Source organism: Macaca nemestrina, chromosome 1 (assembly GCF_043159975.1).
Source record: "Macaca nemestrina isolate mMacNem1 chromosome 1, mMacNem.hap1, whole genome shotgun sequence".
Classification (NCBI taxonomy): Eukaryota; Metazoa; Chordata; class Mammalia; order Primates; family Cercopithecidae; genus Macaca; species Macaca nemestrina.
The window spans coordinates 18,941,813-18,960,047 of record NC_092125.1 but is presented as its reverse complement, the minus strand read 5'-3'; the positions used below and the strand labels follow the sequence as shown (position 1 = coordinate 18,960,047).

The following is an 18,235-nucleotide window of genomic DNA, read 5'->3' as shown; positions in this document are numbered from 1 at the left end:
GTAATTTTCTTAAAACGTATTTTTCCAGTTTTGGCATTACAGTTTACTGGCCTTCTAAAACAAGATGGAAAGTGTGCCCTTCTATTTTATTTTCGAAAAGAGTTTGTATAATATTTTAATTATTTCTTTTTTAAATGTTTAATAAAATTAACCAATCTGGACCAGGACTTTTCTTTACGGAAAGATTTTCAGTAACTAATTCAGTCTTTTTAATGGATATAGACCTATTCAGATCTGCTGTTTCTTTTTGTGTCTGTTTTGGTGATTGTCCTTCAAGAAATTTTGTATTTCACCAGCGTTTTTATATTTATTGACACAAAGTTGCTTATGATATTGTCTCTTTTTTTACTGTTTGTCGGAGTAGTGTTACTATTTTATTGATTTTGGCAATTTATATCTTCTTATTTTTTTCATCTGTCTGCTGTTCATCGACTGTTTATCTTTTAAAAGAACCAATGTTTGGCTTTTGTATTAGTCAGGATTCCCCAAAAGGACAGAACTAATAGGATAGATGTATATATAAATGAGAGTTTATTTAGGAATATTAATTCACACAGTCATGAGGTGAAGTCCCACAATAGGCCATCTGCAGCTGAGGAGCAAGGAAGCCAGTGCGAGTCCGAAACCTCAAAAGTGGGGAAACTGACAGTGCAGCCTTCAGTCTGTGGTCAAATGTCCAGTAGTCCCAAAGCTAAAGAACTTGGAGTCCAATGTTCAAGGGCAGGAAGCATCCAGCATGGAAGAAAGATGTGGGCCGGGAGACCAAGCCAGTCCAGTCTCTGTCTGAGTTCTTCTGTCTGCTTTCATTCTGGCTGTGCTGGCGCTGATTAGATTGCAGCCACCCAGATTAAGGGTAGTTCATTTACATGTGGTGTAATCATTGCTATGATTGGGTTTGGGTCTGCTCTTTGGCTGTTTGTTCTCTATTTGTATCATGTGCATTTTGCTTTTTGTAACTGTGTTCCTACTTCCTTGCCTTCTTTTGGATTCACTGATTTTTTTGGTATTCCATTTGAATTATTCTTATAGCTTTTCAGCAATACTTTTCATGTATGCACGGTTGCTCTGAGAATTACAACATACAGTTTTAACTTACGACAATCTGCTTAAGAGTCAATATCCATTTTGACTATTTCCATTTCCTTTCCTATGTACTATGTACTATCGTTATCACGTTTTACTTCTACATTGGTCTTAAACCCCACAATACAGTGTTACATTTTTACTTCAAATAGTCAGTATCTATTAAATAAGGAGAAGAATATGTGGGTGTGTTAAGCTTATCCTCATATTTTCCATTTGTAGTATCTCTTTCCATAGAGTTTTTATTTAGCCCAAATAATTTTCTTTAGAATTTTTTCTCATAGGCAACACAATCTCAGGTTTTATCTGAAGAATTATTTTCTCCTTTGTTATTGGAGGCTATTTTCTCAGAGTAGAATCTGAGTTGACAATTTTTCTTTCAGCCCTTTAAAGATTTCACTCCAGGCGGGGCACGGTGGCTCATGTCTGTAATCCCAGCACTTTGGGAGGCCGAGGGGCAGATCACGAGGTCAGGAGTTTGAGACCATCCTGGCCAACATGGTGAAACCTGTCTTTACTAAAACTACAAAAGTTAGCCAGGCATGGTGGCATGTGCCTGTAGTCCCAGCTACTCGGGAGACTGAGGCAGAAGAATCGCTTGAACCTGGGAGGTGGAGGTTACAGTGAGCCGAGATCGTGCCACTGCACTCCAGCTTGAGTGACAGGGTGAGACTCTGTCTCAAAAAATTCATACTGCTGTTCCCTTGTATGTTGTGGGTCATTTCCTCTGGCTGCTTTTCGGGTTGTCTCTATATCTATAGTTTTTTTAAAAGCAATTTGATTATGATGTGCCTAGATTTAGTTTTCTTTATATTTATCCTGCTTCAAGTTTGCTGATGTAAATTGAATATGTAAGATGATGTTTTCCACCAAGTTTGGGAAATGGCTGGCCTTTTATTTCTTCATGTATTTTTTTCTGACTCATTCTTGAACTTCAGTTGCACATATGTTATACCACTTGATAATTGTCCCATAGAACACTAGACTTTTGGCCGGGCGCGGTGGCTCAAGCCTGTAATCCCAGCACTTTGGGAGGCCGAGATGGGCGGATCACAAGGTCAGGAGATCGAGACCAGCCTGGCTAAATACGGTGAAACCCCGTCTCTACTAAAAAATAGAAAAAATTAGCCGGGCGAGGTGGCGGGCGCCTGTAGTCCCAGCTACTCGGGAGGCTGAGGCAGGAGAATGGCATAGACCCGGGAGGCGGAGCTTGCAGTGAGCTGAGATGCGGCCACTGCACTCCAGCCTGGGCGACAGAGCGAGACTCCGTCTCAAAAAAAAAAAAAAAAAAGAACACTAGACTTTTTCCCCCTTAATTTTTTTCTCTGTCCACCAGATGGATCTATTTCTGTTGTTCCATCTTCAAGTCCACTAGTCATTCTGCCATCTCCATTTTGATATTAAGACCAGTCAGTAGATTTTTCATTTCAGATAATTTCATTTTTAAGTTCTGGAATACCCATTTGATTCTTTTTTATAGTTTTTATTTCTTTGCTCAGATTCCCCACCCATTCACTCATTACAATTGTTGCCTTTGAGTTATTAAACATATTTATAATAGCTGCTTTTAAATTCTCCCCTGCTAATTCCAACACCTGGGTCATCTCAGGGTGAACTTCTGATGGCTTTTTTTCTCTTTGGTGTCGTCCCCATTTTCCTATTTCTTCTCATGTGTAGTGATTTTTTAATTTTACAATGGACATTGTGGATGAGATGTTGTAGACACACTGGATTATGTTATCTTTCTCTAAAGAGTATTCATCTTTGTTATACTGGGCAGTTAAATTACCAGATGATGATGCTGAACTTCTGTAGGCTTTTTTTGTACTTTGCTAACTTTGCTAGGATGAGTATGGGTTTTTTTTCTTGTTTTTTTTTGTTGTTGTTTGTTTGAGACAACGTTTCTCTCTTGTTGCTCAGGCTAGAGTGCAGTGGCGCAATCTCGGCTCACTGCAACGTCTGCCTCCTGGGTTCAAGCAATTCTGCTGCCTCAGCCTCCCGAGTAGCTGGGATTATAGGCGTGCGCTACCACACCTGGCTGATTTTTTGTGTTTTTAATAGAAACAGGTTTCACCATGTTAGCTAGGCCGGTCTTGAACTCCTGACCTCAGGTGATCCACCCGCCTCAGCCTCTCAAAGTGCTGGGATTACAGACGTGAGCCACCACGCCCAGCCATGAGTCTGTTTTTATGAGTCCCTTATTCATGATACATAGTTTATATTCCTATGTGTGGTCTTTCTGAAGTTCCTGTAGAAGAACTGAGGTCTTTACCAAGCATGTCATACTTGGCAGGACTCAAATTCCAAACTTCATTTTCTCTGCAGTGGATACAGCTAAAACTTAGTTTTTTCTGCCTTCTGACTGTTGCTTTTCATGTTGGCTTGTTCCTGCGTGGTTCAGGAGTCAGCCAAAGATTTAACAGGAGGTTATTGCCAGATTTGGGGCCTACCTCCTTTCCAGGATCTCCTCCTTCAGTTTCCAGATACCAGAAGCTCTGAACTCTATCCTCTGACAACTCAAGCCGATAAAGGCTGCATTGCAGTGGATTGGAGAGCATCCTCGCGGAAAACGCCGTGTAAACAGGGAGCTCGCTCAGTGTGATTTTCTTTTTTTAAGGGGTTGGATCCTGTCTAGTTTCTCTCTGCTTCTGGCCTTCAAATTGCTGCTTTTTACATTTTGCTCAGAGTTTATAATTGTTTTCAGAGCAAAGGTTTGCCCAGTAGAAGTTGTTTTGCAGTGATCACAACTTGAAATCTTTGGTCTTTTTCCTTGTTCTAGCATGCAGCCACATAGGAATCACTGAAAACCCATTTTGACTGTGGAAAAAAGTACTTAGCAGCCTTGTCCTCACAGATTATGAATAGTTGCATCGTCTTCACATAGAAAGCCCAGCATATATAGCAAAAGTCATTTATGACCACAACATCCAGGGATAAATAAACTATTATTTAATTGTATTTTTTATTTATTTTGAGACAGGGACTCACTCTGTCACCCAGGCTGGAGTGCGGTGGCCCAGTCATGGCTCACTTCCCAGGCTCCAGTGATCCTCCCACCTCAGCCTCCCAAGTAGCTAGAACCACAGGCACAGGCCACCACCCACAGCTAATTTTTGAAATACACTATTTATATTTTGTGTCATAATGAACATGCACATTATTAACAGATCACAAGTATATAAATTATAGATTTGACCAATAGTATAACTAATTTTGTGTAAAAGGCAGACAGCAGGACTTTGCAACTTGCATTATTTGGCTCCTGATAAGTCTTAGAAGACAGAGATAGTCACAACACTGTTACAAATATTATCACCACTAAAATCACCACCATTAGCACTGGAAGTCTCTGGGTGGCACCTTCCTTAGCCCGGTTAGTTAGAGAACTGTTGCTGTGTCAGAGGAATGTAGTTTTAAAAGTTCTACGTTTTGGTTACTTGATAAAGGAGACTTCAGTAATGTAAAGGCCTTTCTCAGGAGACAGTAGTTCTAGGAACGTTGTCCTCTCAGTCATCCAATATAACTATTAAAATTAAAAGTTCTGACAGTCATCTGTCTTGGTGACCGGGGACAGTTCTGATCTCATCCAGCAAGTTTACAGTAACCTCCGTGCCCAGAAAGCAGGCTGCAGAGCTGCGGGCAGGGAGGCGTCGCCGGTCGGCGCGGGAGCGTGCTGGCCCCGTGGCTTCTCTCTCCTGACGTGCTTTCCACATCGCCTCTACAGGCCTGATGCGCTCACGGGTTCGGGGGGCTGATGCTGCCCAAGCCAAGGTCCTGACCTTCTTGGACAGTCACTGCGAGTGTAATGAACACTGGCTGGAGCCCCTCCTGGAGAGGGTGGCCGAGGTGAGATGACAGGGGCGGGGAGGAGGGTCAGGTGGTGGGTGGTTGGTAGAGGGGACAGAGGAGAGCATGGCCCACGGGAGGTGTAACGCGGGGAGTGGGGCGTCAGGGCTGGCAGGGGCTCAGCTCGCCATCTGCAGTTTTCCTTTACAGAAAGAAAATGCCTTTGGGGCATTGTAGAAAGACTGTTTTACTGGCTGTAGGAATCCATCAGTAGGAGGAACCATCCGTTGACAGGTAGGAGGTGAGGATCAGCAGAGGCTGGTGAGAGCCTGATTAGTTGAAGGCAGCCCTTTTCACGGGAGCAGTTTCCTTTCCCGCCTACAGCTTCGCAGAGTGCTTAGAACATTGCCCGGCATCTAGTAGGTGCCGTCTCTTGCAGCTCGAAGAGTGGGGGGTGCTGGGGAAGCTGTTCCTGGGGCCACCTCTCTGCTCTTAGTGAGTAGGGCAGATTAGCCCAGCAGGCTTCCAGGCTCCTGTGGGAGAGTGGGGCAGCTAGGAAGCATACAGGGACCAGTGGGGTTGTCAGAGGGTGATCCGCGGCTACTCCTCTGCACCTTCTGCTTTCTAGAAACATCCCTGCTAATATTACATTTGGCCTTTTGTCATTTCTCTTGTCTTCTGCTTGTTTTATTGACTTTTCTTTCCTTCCTACCAAGAAAGCACTTCCTTGGGGGCGATAAAGCAAACTTAATGAAAGGAAATAGAAAATGAACAAGTAGTTCTGCCTAAGCATAGCAAGGGTAGCTGATGGGCTTTGAGTCATGGAATACTAAGTAACCACAAGCTACTAGGAATTATGAAAATCGTATTCACTACCCTTTATCAAGTTGGGGCTACATGATAGACCTTTTTTATATGTTACCTTTGATGCACTTGTTATCTCCGTTTGACAGGTAAACAGGCTGGGGTTCGGGGAACTTTAATAACGTATGCAAGATCATACAGGTGACAGAGCCAGGATTGCAAAGCCAGTTCCATTAAATCCCTATCTGAGCCCCTCTCTTAATACATATGCACACAGCTATATCCAACAAGAACCCGCCCTGAGATCCCCACCCACCCCAACCCCACAACTTCTTGCTCTCTCTAGCTATGCTCCGCCAGGCTATCAGGGAAGCACAGTCAAAACCAAAACTCCAAAACTGCCATGGCAGTGTTTGGGTTTGTGAAGGCCACTCAGCTCTGTGGTCAGATTGTCAGAACTGCTTTGAACACCCGCTCCTAAATGAAGGAGAGAAAGTGCCAAGCCTATTAACTTTCACTAAATCTAGCCTGATGACACAAAATGTAAGGTAGATTATATTCTTTAACTCCTACACCTAGAACCAGACTGAGCCGGGCAAGGAAAGTTGTGTTCTTCTCTGCCCTCAATGCACCACACAGGTTACTTTTCCCTGTAAATTTGCACCTGGGCATTACGGAGCTTTGCAGTGTTCGCGTGTTCCTAATTAGCATGATCCTTCACCTGTTCCTCTGATGTATGTTTTTAGCTCTGCTGGTTATGTTACTAAGTTGTATTTCGAAATCTTTCTTCTGGCCAATAAGGGTTCTCTAAGTGGCTCAAGGAAAGCACTTGCTCTTTGGTTAACTGTCAGCATGGGGCACAGTCCAGGGTCTCTCACCAGCATCTGTCATTTGAACTTAAAGAGATTAGAGACGTTAAAAGGCCTTATGTTCACAAACTCTTACCAGAATGATGACAATGTGGCATAAAGAAATGGCTCAGTCTAGGGGGATTTTTTTTTTTTTTTTAAATGTAGAATCACAGGGGCTGGGTGCGGTGGCTCACACCTGTAATCCCAGCACTTTGGGAGGCCGAGGCGGGTGGATCACCTGAGGTCAGGAGTTCAAGAAGAGCCTGACCAACATGGAGAAGCCCCGTCTCTACTAAAAATACAAAAATTAACCGAACATGGTGGCACATATCTGTAATCCCAGCTACTCGGGAAGCTGAGGCAGGAGAATCACTTGAACCCAGGAGGTGGAGGTTGCAGTGAGTCAAGATCACGCCGTTGCACTCCAGCCTGGGCAACAAGAGTGAAACTCTGTCTCAAAAAAAAAAAAAAAGATAGAATTACAGATAAGGCAAACTTAGAATCTGGAAATCTCTAGTTGATTTGGTTAACCTTCTGCTGTGATAATATCGGTACTTACCACCTCTCGCACACACACTCCCACATAGAAATATATTCCTAATTTTGATGTATGGGCATTTTAGCAGTGATTCCATTCCTCAGGTTTACTGCAGCTCACAAATCACTAATGGTATTTGGGCAAACAGAAAATGACCCTTGGGACACAGCAACACCGTTTTCACCTTTAGCTGGGTGAACTGATGGCTACCTGTCCCATAACCATGGGTGTCTCCACTCCTCAAGTGACTCCTGCTACACACCCACTCCTGACCTCCCTCCCTGCCTCCCAGCGGGCCACAGCACATCTGCGGATGGCCAAGAGCAAGACCTTCTGGGTCTGGGTGGGGAGGCTGGGTTCTTGCGGGCCTAGGGTAATAGGTAGTAAGGGCCAGTCGGGTTTGCCCTGTGCCTGCCTAACCCTAATGCCTTCTATGGTTGGGCGGGTTTTTTGTTTCGCTGGATTTTGATAACTACTCCTCTCTTTGTTTGTATTTTAGGACAGGACTCGGGTTGTGTCACCCATCATCGATGTCATTAATATGGACAACTTTCAGTATGTGGGGGCATCTGCTGACTTGAAGGGCGGTAGGTGTCTGTCATGGTGCCCCTCCTGGCTCATCCCGTCTACGCCAGCATCTGATCACCACTCCCTCTCATTGTCAGGAGTGACAGTGACAACAGTGTTCACGCCGTAGTGTGTGTTCTGAGTAAAAAACCCCTGTGTGCTTAACAAGTAGGACTTCATAAAGAGAAAAAAATAGGCTTGCTCCCTTAAAGAGCTTCCTGGGTTTCCCTTTCTCCTCTTCCTTGACCTTCTGTCGCTTTTGCGAGCCACGTGGTTCCATGAACAGATATGGCATCCTTTTTGATCAGAGATGATGAAGCCCTCCTTGCAGGAGTCTGGGGTGAGAAACTTCACGGAGCTGAGGCTTTGTGGGGTGCAAGGGGCTGGAGCCTGTCTTTGCTTTCTCTGCTCACCCTGGCTATTTCTCTGACAGGCTGGTCTCTTGCTGGTTGCTCAGATGGACACCTGTGGCATCCTCAGCCCCCTCTCCCTCACCAGGCCCACGTGTGACCCTGTTCTGCTGATACAGCCCCTTGCATATATCATGGTTTATTTTACCCCTCTTTCCCAGCCCAACACCTGTGCCTGCTTCATCCCGGTCCCCTTTCGTTGGAATGACCACACCAGTTTCCTGTATGTCCTCACGGCACCTGCCCTGGAGCCCCAAGAGCACTTTGTCTCTTTACCCTCTTAAAAATTATCAGAGACCTCAAAGAGCTTTCATCTGTGTGAAGATGAACTATTCTAGATAGACACTGAGCAGAGGGTCAACTGATGGTCTAACATCAAAAAAGAAGACAGTAAAACTATAAAATAGGGCCTTGGCCAGGTGCAGTGGCTCACGCCTATAATCCCAGCACTTTGGGGAGGCTAAGGTGGGAGGATTGCTTGAGCCTAGGAGTTCAAGACCAGCCTAGGCAACATAACAAGACTCTTGTCTCTATTAAAAAAAAAAAATTAGCTGCGTGTGATGGCATGCCAGCTACTCAGGAGGCTAAGGTGGGAGGATCACTTGAGCCTGGGAGGTCAAGGCTTCAGTGAGCCATGATCAAGCCTGGGAGACAGAGTGAGACCCTGTTTATTCGTACACTGACAAAGCCTCACTCTCTCCCCAGCTACCTCTCTCAGTCCCACCTGCCTCTTGCAGGCCCCGTCATCATGGGCAGGCCGTTTTGCCTCTGCTCCTCAGCTTCCCCATCTGGGAAATGGGATGATAATTGTGCTGGCCATACAGGGCGTAATGGAATTAGACATCAGCGGGAGGGCGGGCATGCTTGGAGGACTGTACCTAGGATGGGAAACATAGCATTCGGGAAAGATTCCCAGCGAATGATAAGAAGTAAAATGTTTGGGGACATTAAAGAGGAGGCATCCTTAGATAGCTAGAAAGCCTGGCTTTCAGAACGTTTTATTTCCCCAAGTATTGGAAGAGCTGAGATCTACCGGGCTCTATTTCTCCCAAAGCAGCTGTGTATGTCAGAGCAGGGGCAAGAACAGCCAGGTGCTCCGTGTGGGGGTGCAGGGCTTCTGGGTCAGAGGAATGGGACCACATTCACCCTAAGAGCTTTTTATGAAATTCCTTTTAAAAAGGATGCCATTCTTAGCAGATCTTTAATCTGCTATAGCCTCTCTCTTTGGACCAAATTAATAAAGTAAATAATAAGATAATAGTAAACCTCAAAAAAATAAAGGAAAGGTTATGTCGGCTCATCCTTAACCTTCTCTGTTGGTGAAACAGCCAGTACATTGTTTCTCTGGTTTGCCCTCATGGCCTTTGAGGCACCGTGATAAGAGCCAGCTCAGGGACCCGTGGGGGTCTCCTCTCTATGCATTCCTGTCCCCACTGCCGGGGCCCCTGTCCATTTCCCTGTCTCTTTGCCTGAGGCCACTCTATCCTGCAGTGAGAGAGCTGGGAGACCTCTTTGTCCAGAGCCATAAATTCTTGGCCAGCCCAGGATGCTCAGAAACCCCCACCCACCAGCCTTCAGTCACTGGGGCTGTCAGAATGGACAGACTATGAATTCAAAGCATGCAGACAAATCCAAACTTGAACATTGCAAAAGCCCTGTTGACAAAAAGCCTGATGGCAGAGAGCTTAAGAGGATTGAAAGATGCATGGCCCTAGAGTCATTAGGTTTGGCTATCAGACCCTTGGAATTGGAAATGCAGCACCATGAGCCATGTGTTTGGCAAGAAGTGGCCTCCTGATGCACCAGGACAGCTTCCGCAGGTGGGGCCTGCTGGCCTCCAATAGGCACTATGCATGTGACCCTGGAAGCGAGAGCAAGACCTGAGGCCCTGCAGATGCCCACAACCAAGTCCAGGTACAGGGTTCAGGCTCTTCCATCCTCAGGTGTCTGGATTCCAAAAATGAAATGCAGCAGGTGCCAAATATATCTGAAATTGAAGCTTATTTGCCCAGCTTGGCAACTTCCACTGGCTCATTTTCTCTTAAAGTTTTCATATTCCCAGCGTGTTCCCACTCCATTCTTGCTGCAAATACAGTCTGAAGTTTGCTGGCCCAGGGGACTGACAAAGCCTCGTTCCCTCCCCAGCATTCCCTTCGCCTGGGGCAGTGTTGGAGGTGCCACGGCTTGATTTTCATAGCGGATGCTTTGTCCTCACATCCTTACGGGCCTTGGACATGCCCTGGTAATCACCGCACAGACCCCAGTTCTCTCCCCATATTTCATTTGTTCTTATGCATTTCAATATTAGAAAAGCCTGACTCACATTTTATTTAGGGAGGGGCAGGGAGATTTCAACATTCACCCTCCCTGCCGGTCTCTCTCTTCCAGTTACACCCACGCCCCCAGTCCCCTTCTCTCTCCTCCACACCTTCTTTTTTGGCTTTGTTGTGGTTTTCATTGAGTTCTGTCCAAACGTCGAATATTTTTAAGCTGTGAGGAATGGGGGTGTCGGGAGGAAGTGGCCAGTCTCTTGTCAACACCCTGTTTCTTTTCCTGGCTGGCAGGTTTCGATTGGAACTTGGTGTTTAAGTGGGATTACATGACGCCTGAGCAGAGAAGGTCGCGGCAGGGGAACCCAGTCGCCCCTATAAAGTAAGTGCCAGCATCCTTCAGGGTGCCTCTCCCAGATGAGACCCCAGGTTCTGGCTTCTTTGCTGGGCCTGGCCGTCTGGAGACCCAGTGGGGCCGTTCACCTTCTGCCCTCCCGTTCCCCTTCAGCTCAAAGATGAGCACCTTCCACCAGGTCATAGAATAAAGTCCTTGGAGATTTCTTTTCCACAGTCAAAGTCTCACATAGGTTTCTAAGGCGTATCTGCTAGGTCTGTGCATTCCTGTGTGTTGATACTGTAGAGCATTTCTGTAGCCGAGCAGGATCTCCAAGCCGACCCCAGGCCCAGGAAAAGGGGCTTGGTGGGCAGCTGGAGACTTATGCTGCCACTGCCCAGCAGGCTTTTGCTCTCCTGCAGAGGAGGGAACCCATGCTAATGAAGCCCATGCTTTAAGATTCCCAGGCCGGGCAGTGGGCTTCCTGGTTGAGAGTCAGGATGCCTTCTCTAGCTGGGGAGAGAACGGGGCCACCTGTTCCAAGTCGGCACACGGTTAAGTGAGAGAGCATTCACAGAGTACTTAGCACTGAAATACATTTGCTGACATTTAGCCAACATCTGCAGTGTGCTATAGACCTTCCCAGCACTTTACACTGAATTCGCACAGTGTCTCTTCTGGAAACAAAGTAGGGAGCTCAGCGTACATCTGTTGTCAGCCACTTCCTGTGGTGATGAAGTGAGGAGCATGGTGGGTTCCCTTGTAGAAGGTGGAGCATCATCTATGATAGTGATAATGAGAGCTGGTACTCTGGAGCATTTCCCAAGTGTGCTCAGGGCTTTATGCCCATGATTTTTTGCAGTCCTCGTAGCTACCCTATAAGGAAACTGACACACAGAAAGGCCGAGTTCTTTGCCTCTGCCAGCATGTCAGGGAGTGATCCAGCCCCAGCAGTCACTCCCACATAGGGGAGGCTCAGTCCAGCCCCTGGCACTGTGGGAACATCCAGGCAGGAACAGTAGGGGAGGCATTTGAAGGCAGCAATGGTGAAGCAGAGAGAGCGGCACCCTGGGCACTGAGCAGAAAACAGTGGCAGTGTGGCTGTTCCAAAGGTCAGCTTATTGTTAGAGAATCAAGGCTTGGCCTTGGCGCAAGGGTGCTGGCAATCTAACCTTGACTTTGCCCTCTCCTCCCTCCCCCCTCTTCTTTCTGCCTCTTTAGAACCCCCATGATTGCTGGTGGGCTGTTTGTGATGGATAAGTTCTATTTTGAAGAATTGGGGAAGTACGACATGATGATGGATGTGTGGGGAGGAGAGAACCTAGGTATGTACAAGCCTCGAATCTCAGGACAGAGAAGTGCCTCAGCTCTGCAAAAGGCAGGGTGCCAATTGGAAAAAAAAATTAAAAGGCTTCAGAGTGACCATTCACTGGGCTTAATCGATCCTTGCAAACACATACATAACACTGCTTTTGCTCCTGAAAGTCTAATGGGTTGGGCATTAAAATGTGCCTCCCTAAGTTAGAGTGGAGGATGCCAGAATACAGATAAAGTCTTTGAAGGGAATGCAAACTCTTTCAAGTCATCTGAACCCAAGTGTTTGTAATGCAGCCTTGCAGAAACAGAGGGAAACAGTCCAGGAGCTTGGATTCATGCTGAGTGGTGGAGAGTGGAAAATGAACCCTGGCAAGGCTGGTGGGGTTGAATTGAAATCATGAAAATCCGATGGGGCAGGGAGGCCTTGGCACTTAATCCCTTCTCGACTACCTTTGTGAATGGTTCTCATTTGTTTTTTTGTTTGTTTGTTTGCTTTTAAATACCCCGTGCAAATCATTTGTACCCGGGTTTAGGCACAGTGAAATTTTATACATTGTGGTCTACATTGGTAGCCTTATATTTACTGCATAAAAGATAAAAAGATTTGTTTTGTTTGTTTAGGGTTTGGAGTGGGGGAGTTCTTGTTTTTTTGCTTGTTTCAATTAAAGCCTTTTGTTTCAAATGCTTGGCTTTCTGAGCGAATTCTCCTGGGCTGCTGCGTGTTGTTAACTTACATTCGTCCTTGGGTGAGTGTACCCTGGAGGACGGGGAGAAGGAAAGAGGAAAAAATGAGGCCACTCATTTTTCATAGTTTAAGACTTTGAAAATTTTTGTTACTTTAAAAGACAAGACTAGCCTAGCCTATTATTTTTCCATTGTTTTGTGATGTTGAAGTCAGTGATACCATCTCATCTTTGAGGATTTCTCTGCCTTGGTTTGATGTTGAAAGCTTCTTTAGGCTCAATTACTATACTGCGCGGGTGGAGGGACCGTGAGTCAAATTCCTTTTGGGTTTTTGTTTTAAAATGATACATCAACCTCTAGGGAAAGCTTGAATTGAAGTCATTTGAGTACAAAAGGCTTCAGAATTGTTAACCCTCTAAAGAGAGTTCTGTCACCCTATTCCATGGGTATCTCCTACTGATTTAGTGGAAATCCAGCAGGCCAGGGTCACCCAGTAGGGCAGCGTGTCACGTAGGTGGCCATTTTTCAAAAGCAGTGTGGTGTTCAGAAGTGTGCATACCATTAGCTGAAATGAGACATCAGCCAGCATTTTGTGTCATCGTGTAGGAAGAGTGTTGATTTAAATATCTAAGGAGGCATTCACCCAGAGACTGGGGGGAAGATTTGTTGTAAGGAGCTGCTTTATTGTGGTTTGGTGTTTGTATTTATTATGTAGCTGTGCCTAGGAGGTTCTAGGGCCTGAGCGGTTCAGGTTGGGGTGAAGATGAACCCTGCAAGCAGGAGCACATCTCTGCCCAGGAAGGCTGGGCCGTCTTTCCCTCCGTGACGGGCTCTCCTGGGTTATGCCAAGGACTTGGACTCCCCGTGAGGTTCAGTGGGCTCAAAGGCTTCCACATGAGAAGGGCCTGCCATGAGCCTTTCTCCTTAGCACTGCTCTGGCTTCTGCTTCTGGGGGCCATGCACACTGCTAGCCATTGCCGGCCTGAGGGGCCTTTGTGGGTGTGCATTGGGAGAGGTGTGTGGTTCAGAGAGGCCCAAGTAAGATCCAAAACTACCTCCTCAATGTGTGCTCCACTGGAATGACCAGAGCTTCCCATTTTCCTAATCATGTAAGTCCTTATGTCACTTAAGCAACTAAAACAGAGGACTAAGAACTTAACCCTTAGCTCTAACGACAGGGGGTAAGGCTCCTTGGGGGCATTATCTGTGCTTCTCTACATCCCTGCGGTGCAAGGATGGTGCTAAGTACTTCCAGGGAATCATCTCTCTGTGCTTTCTTAACGGAGTGTGGTCTGCAGAGGGCATGCACCTTGCCCAGGGTCTCAGAGCCAAGATGTAAACACTAACTGCCTAATTAAAAAGCCATTGAGTTTTACTAATTATCCTCAAAGTTATAGGGTTCAAATGAAATCAGCGCAGAAGATAACTGTAGTTGTACTTAGCCTTGAAAATATCCCAGAAAAGCCCTGGGATCCCTCGTTGGCTTAACAGACTCACCATAGAGAAGCCAAGGGGATTTCCTAGTCCAGGATTCTAAATCTTCTGGTGAGGCAAATGGATATTTAAATTTTATTTTCTGAAATAGAGACAAATTTTTTTTTTTTCTTTGAGGTGGAGTCTCACTCTGTTGCCAGACTGGAGTACGGTGGCACATTCTTGGCTCACCGCAATGTTTGCCTCCCAGGTTCAACTGATTCTCCTGCCTCAGCCTCCCAGGTAGCTGGGATTGCAGGAGTGTGCCACCACGCCTGGCTAATTTTTTGTATTTTTAGTAGAGACAGGGTTTCTCCATGTTGGTCGGGCTGATCTCGAACTCTTGACCTCTGGTGATCTGTCTGCCTCGGCCTCCCAAAGTGCTGGGATTACAGGCATGAGCCACCGTGCCTGGCCGACAACTTCTTAGGTTGTGTGGGAACTGTAAAAAGTAAAGTCAGAAACTTTGACTGCTTATGCTTGTGTGATTGTAACCATACGTTTTCTATTACTACAAGAGAGCTGCTTATTAAAGCCCCGTAACAGCTGCATGGATCACCCATTCCTAGTGAGTGAGGCATTAGTTTGCTGGACCCAAGTAGAAACTCATGGTGTTCTGACCCCTGTGTTGTATTTCCTGCCGTGTTCCTGGCAGTCTGGGCACCTGTTGCCGTAACTAGGCTGACTGCAGGATTTGCCATCAATCCACTGTATGGTTTGTGATGGACCCACCCTTTTTCTGATCTGTCTGCATTTGGTGACAGTGGCTGCACACACTGTAGATTTTATATGTGAATATTTGTACTTCTTTTAATTTGTTAATTGAAGATAATAATTGTGCATATTCATGGGGTGCATAGTGATGTTTTAATACATATAATGTATGGTGCTCAGATCAAGGAAATTAGCATATCTGTCATCTTAAACATGTATCATGTCTTTGTGTTGGGAACATTCAGTATCCTCTTTCTGGTTATTTGAAACTATGTAATATATTATCAGTCCCTAGAGTCAACCTACAGGGCTGTAGAACACAAGCAGGATCCCTCTTCTCTAGCTATAATTTTGTATCCTTAAACAAATCCCTACTCCTTCCTTCCCAGCCTTGACTGTCCTCCATTATACTTTTTACTTCTATGAGATCAATGTTTTTTAGCTTCCACGTATGGGTGAAAACATGGTGTTCAACTTTCTGTTCTTATTTCACTTAATTTCCTGGGAATACTGTCCAGCCAGAAAAAGAATGAAGTCCTGTCATTCGTAGTAACTGTTGATTTTTGTCCTGCCTCCCTAACATGTTCTTAGGGATCTTAGATGATACTGAGGAAAATTCCCTTTTGTATTATACAAACCTTGTGAAGAAAAACTGGTTTTTGCCTTTCAGAAAATCCTATCTTAGTTTTTCTGTTGAATCTGTTTCTTGCATTCAGTCAGACCCCTGACTCAGACTCCAGTCACTCACCTAGTCAGTGGTGATACGGGCAGGTACCTGGTCCGAAGGTACCTGTGTGTCACGAAAGAAGCACCAGTCAGTCTAGGCTTCTACTAAGTTCCAGCGCCCAGGGCAGTCTGTGTGTTTAGGTAGGTGTGGGTAGTGCCTAGCCCTGCACGTCTCATTCCTCCTGCATACCAGTTCTGTGTTGAAGCAGGTGAACAGCAGCCTTCCCCAAGGAGCATTCCACCTGGGCCAGTTGGTTACTGACGGGTCCAAGCCTGTGAGCAGTGTGGAGATATCAGTCAGTTACTTGACTGTCTTTGATCACTACCATAGTCCTTCAGGCAGTCCCTAAGTCCATGGTCCAGAAGTCCAAACTCTGCCAGGAGGCTTGAGCCTGCTAATGCACAGGGACTTGTATTTAATCAGCTTTGCCATTTGAGGGAAGGGATTATTTTTCCCTGGATGGGAAAAGCCAAGATGCATCCTGGGGTTCAGTCTGTTAAAAATAAGTTTTAGAGAAAGATGACATATATGGTTGTCTAGAATATGTAACAATAAAGCTTAATTGTACATATTTATATACCTTCAGTGTTGCCTTTTCCCACAGTGTTGATACTAAGCAAGTGCAAATGATCGTGAGCCAGCTAGTGAGGAATTCAGCACAAGTGTTTCATCGCGCAGTAGTTGTGATGCTACTGGGTATACATGATCTTATGCCAGGAGGCCTTGATATTTACAATAGGCCAAGAAGCATTCTTGTCTCAAGGTTTCTACTCCGCATCTGAAAAATATTTCCCCGTGAACATTCTTTCTTGATTGTATTGTGGTCCAGAGATCCAAGTGTGTCAGATGTCTCTCCTGCAGAGTTCTGGATCAGGTTCTGGAAAGAGGAAGGTCCTTATCAGGTCTTCTTCAACAGCAGAGGGCAGGGGAGCCCCATGATGGGATGGTGGGGGGGCCTGTGTACCTGCCTGGCATGTCTGCTGTTGCAGAGCAGCGTCCCAGGCTCTGCCAGTCACCCATGTCTTGTTCATCATCTCAGAGATCTCGTTCCGCGTGTGGCAGTGTGGTGGCAGCCTGGAGATCATCCCATGCAGCCGTGTGGGACATGTGTTCCGGAAGCAGCACCCCTACACGTTCCCGGGTGGCAGCGGCACTGTCTTTGCCCGGTAAGTAGTGAAAGGCTGAGCGGGGTCCAAAACATTGCTGACCACCCTGAAGGCAGGACTTGACCTTGGGCTGTTTAGGGCAGATGTCCTTCAGTGGGTGTGGTGCATTTATACAATGGAATACCACTTAGCAATTGAAAGGCGCAGTCCACGGATGCAGGATACAGCCTGGGCGCCTGAAAGGCACGGTCCACGGATGCAGGATACAACCTGGGCACCTTTCCAGGAGAAGCAGTTACATACATGATTCCACTCATGTCATAGCCTCATAAAAAGCGCAGCTCTAGTGATGGGGGCCAGACAAGTGGTGGCCAGGAGCGGGGATGGCAGGGAAGCAGGGAATGTGACTGCAGAGGGGCAGCACCAGGGATGTTTGGGGGAGGGACAGAGCTGTTCTATCTCCTGGTTGTGGTGGTAGTTGGACAAATCTTCATGGGCGTGAAGGCTCTTAGAACTGTACACCACCCCCGAAAATGTTATGGGAAATTTTTTTTTAAGAAGAAAGTTCATTTTATATATATATATATAAAACCATTCAAGGTACAATTAAAAGCAACATTGTCTTAGCCCATTTTACGCTTCTCTAACCAAATACCACAGACTGGGTAATTTAAAATGAACAGAAATTTATCGACTCATAGTTCTGGAGGCTGAGAAGTCCAAAATCAAGGTGCTGGTGTCTGGCGAGGGTCTTCCTAATGTGTAATCACATGGCAGGAGAGGAAAGAGCAAGAGGGGGCCAAATTCTCCCTTTTATAATAACATCAATCCCACCCATGAGGGAGGAGCCCTCATAGCATAGTCACCTCTAAAAGGTCACCTCTTAAAGGCCTCACCTCGGCTGGGCGTGGTGGCTCGTGTCTGTAATCCCAGCATTGTGGGAGGCCGAGATGGGCAGATCACCTGAGGTCAGGAGTTTGAGACCACCTTGGCCAACATGGAAACCCCATCTCTACTAAAAATACAAAAACTAACCAGGCGTAGTGGTGGGCGCCTGTAATCCCAGCTATTTGGGAGGCTGAGGCAGGAAAATTGCTTGAACCCAGGAGGCGGAGTTTGCAGTGGGCCAAGATCACGCCACTGCACTCCAACCTGGGCAACAGAGCGAGACTCTGTCTCAAAAAAAAAAAAAGAACAGCCTCACCTCTTAATACTGTTACAATGGCAATTAAAGTTTAACATGAGTTTTGGAGGGGACAGACATTCAAACCATAGCAAATATTAAAAGTCAAGCTGTACTAAATGTGTATACCACAAGACATCATGATACAGAGTCACCATTCTTGATGGCCAGTAGATATAGTTTAGTAAACATGAAGATGCCAACAGAAGGGCTTTCTGAAAGTAAAATAGCAAGTAGCCATTCTGTCAAGCCAAGTGTTCTCCTAGGGAATTCTCTTACGTGCTAAAGATAGAACATTGTACAAGCCAGACCTCAGGGAGCTTGCCTTCTCTTGAGTGTAGACAGCAAAACACACAGCTAAATAAGGTAATTTCAAACAGTAATCAAT

General features: G+C 46.0%; 1 protein-coding gene across 2 annotated transcripts in view; it reads left to right on the top strand.

Annotated features, from left to right (window-relative positions):
- Positions 1 to 18,235, top strand: part of LOC105499152 (polypeptide N-acetylgalactosaminyltransferase 2) — a 224,600-nt gene that overhangs the window by 183,824 nt on the left and 22,541 nt on the right. For both annotated transcript variants that reach the window (XM_011771621.3, XM_011771622.3), the window contains exons 7-11: positions 4,808 to 4,929; positions 7,562 to 7,649; positions 10,604 to 10,691; positions 11,865 to 11,968; positions 16,598 to 16,724. In XM_011771621.3, coding sequence (XP_011769923.1) covers positions 4,808 to 4,929; positions 7,562 to 7,649; positions 10,604 to 10,691; positions 11,865 to 11,968; positions 16,598 to 16,724 — 529 coding nt within the window. The remainder of the gene's footprint in view (positions 1 to 4,807; positions 4,930 to 7,561; positions 7,650 to 10,603; positions 10,692 to 11,864; positions 11,969 to 16,597; positions 16,725 to 18,235) is intronic.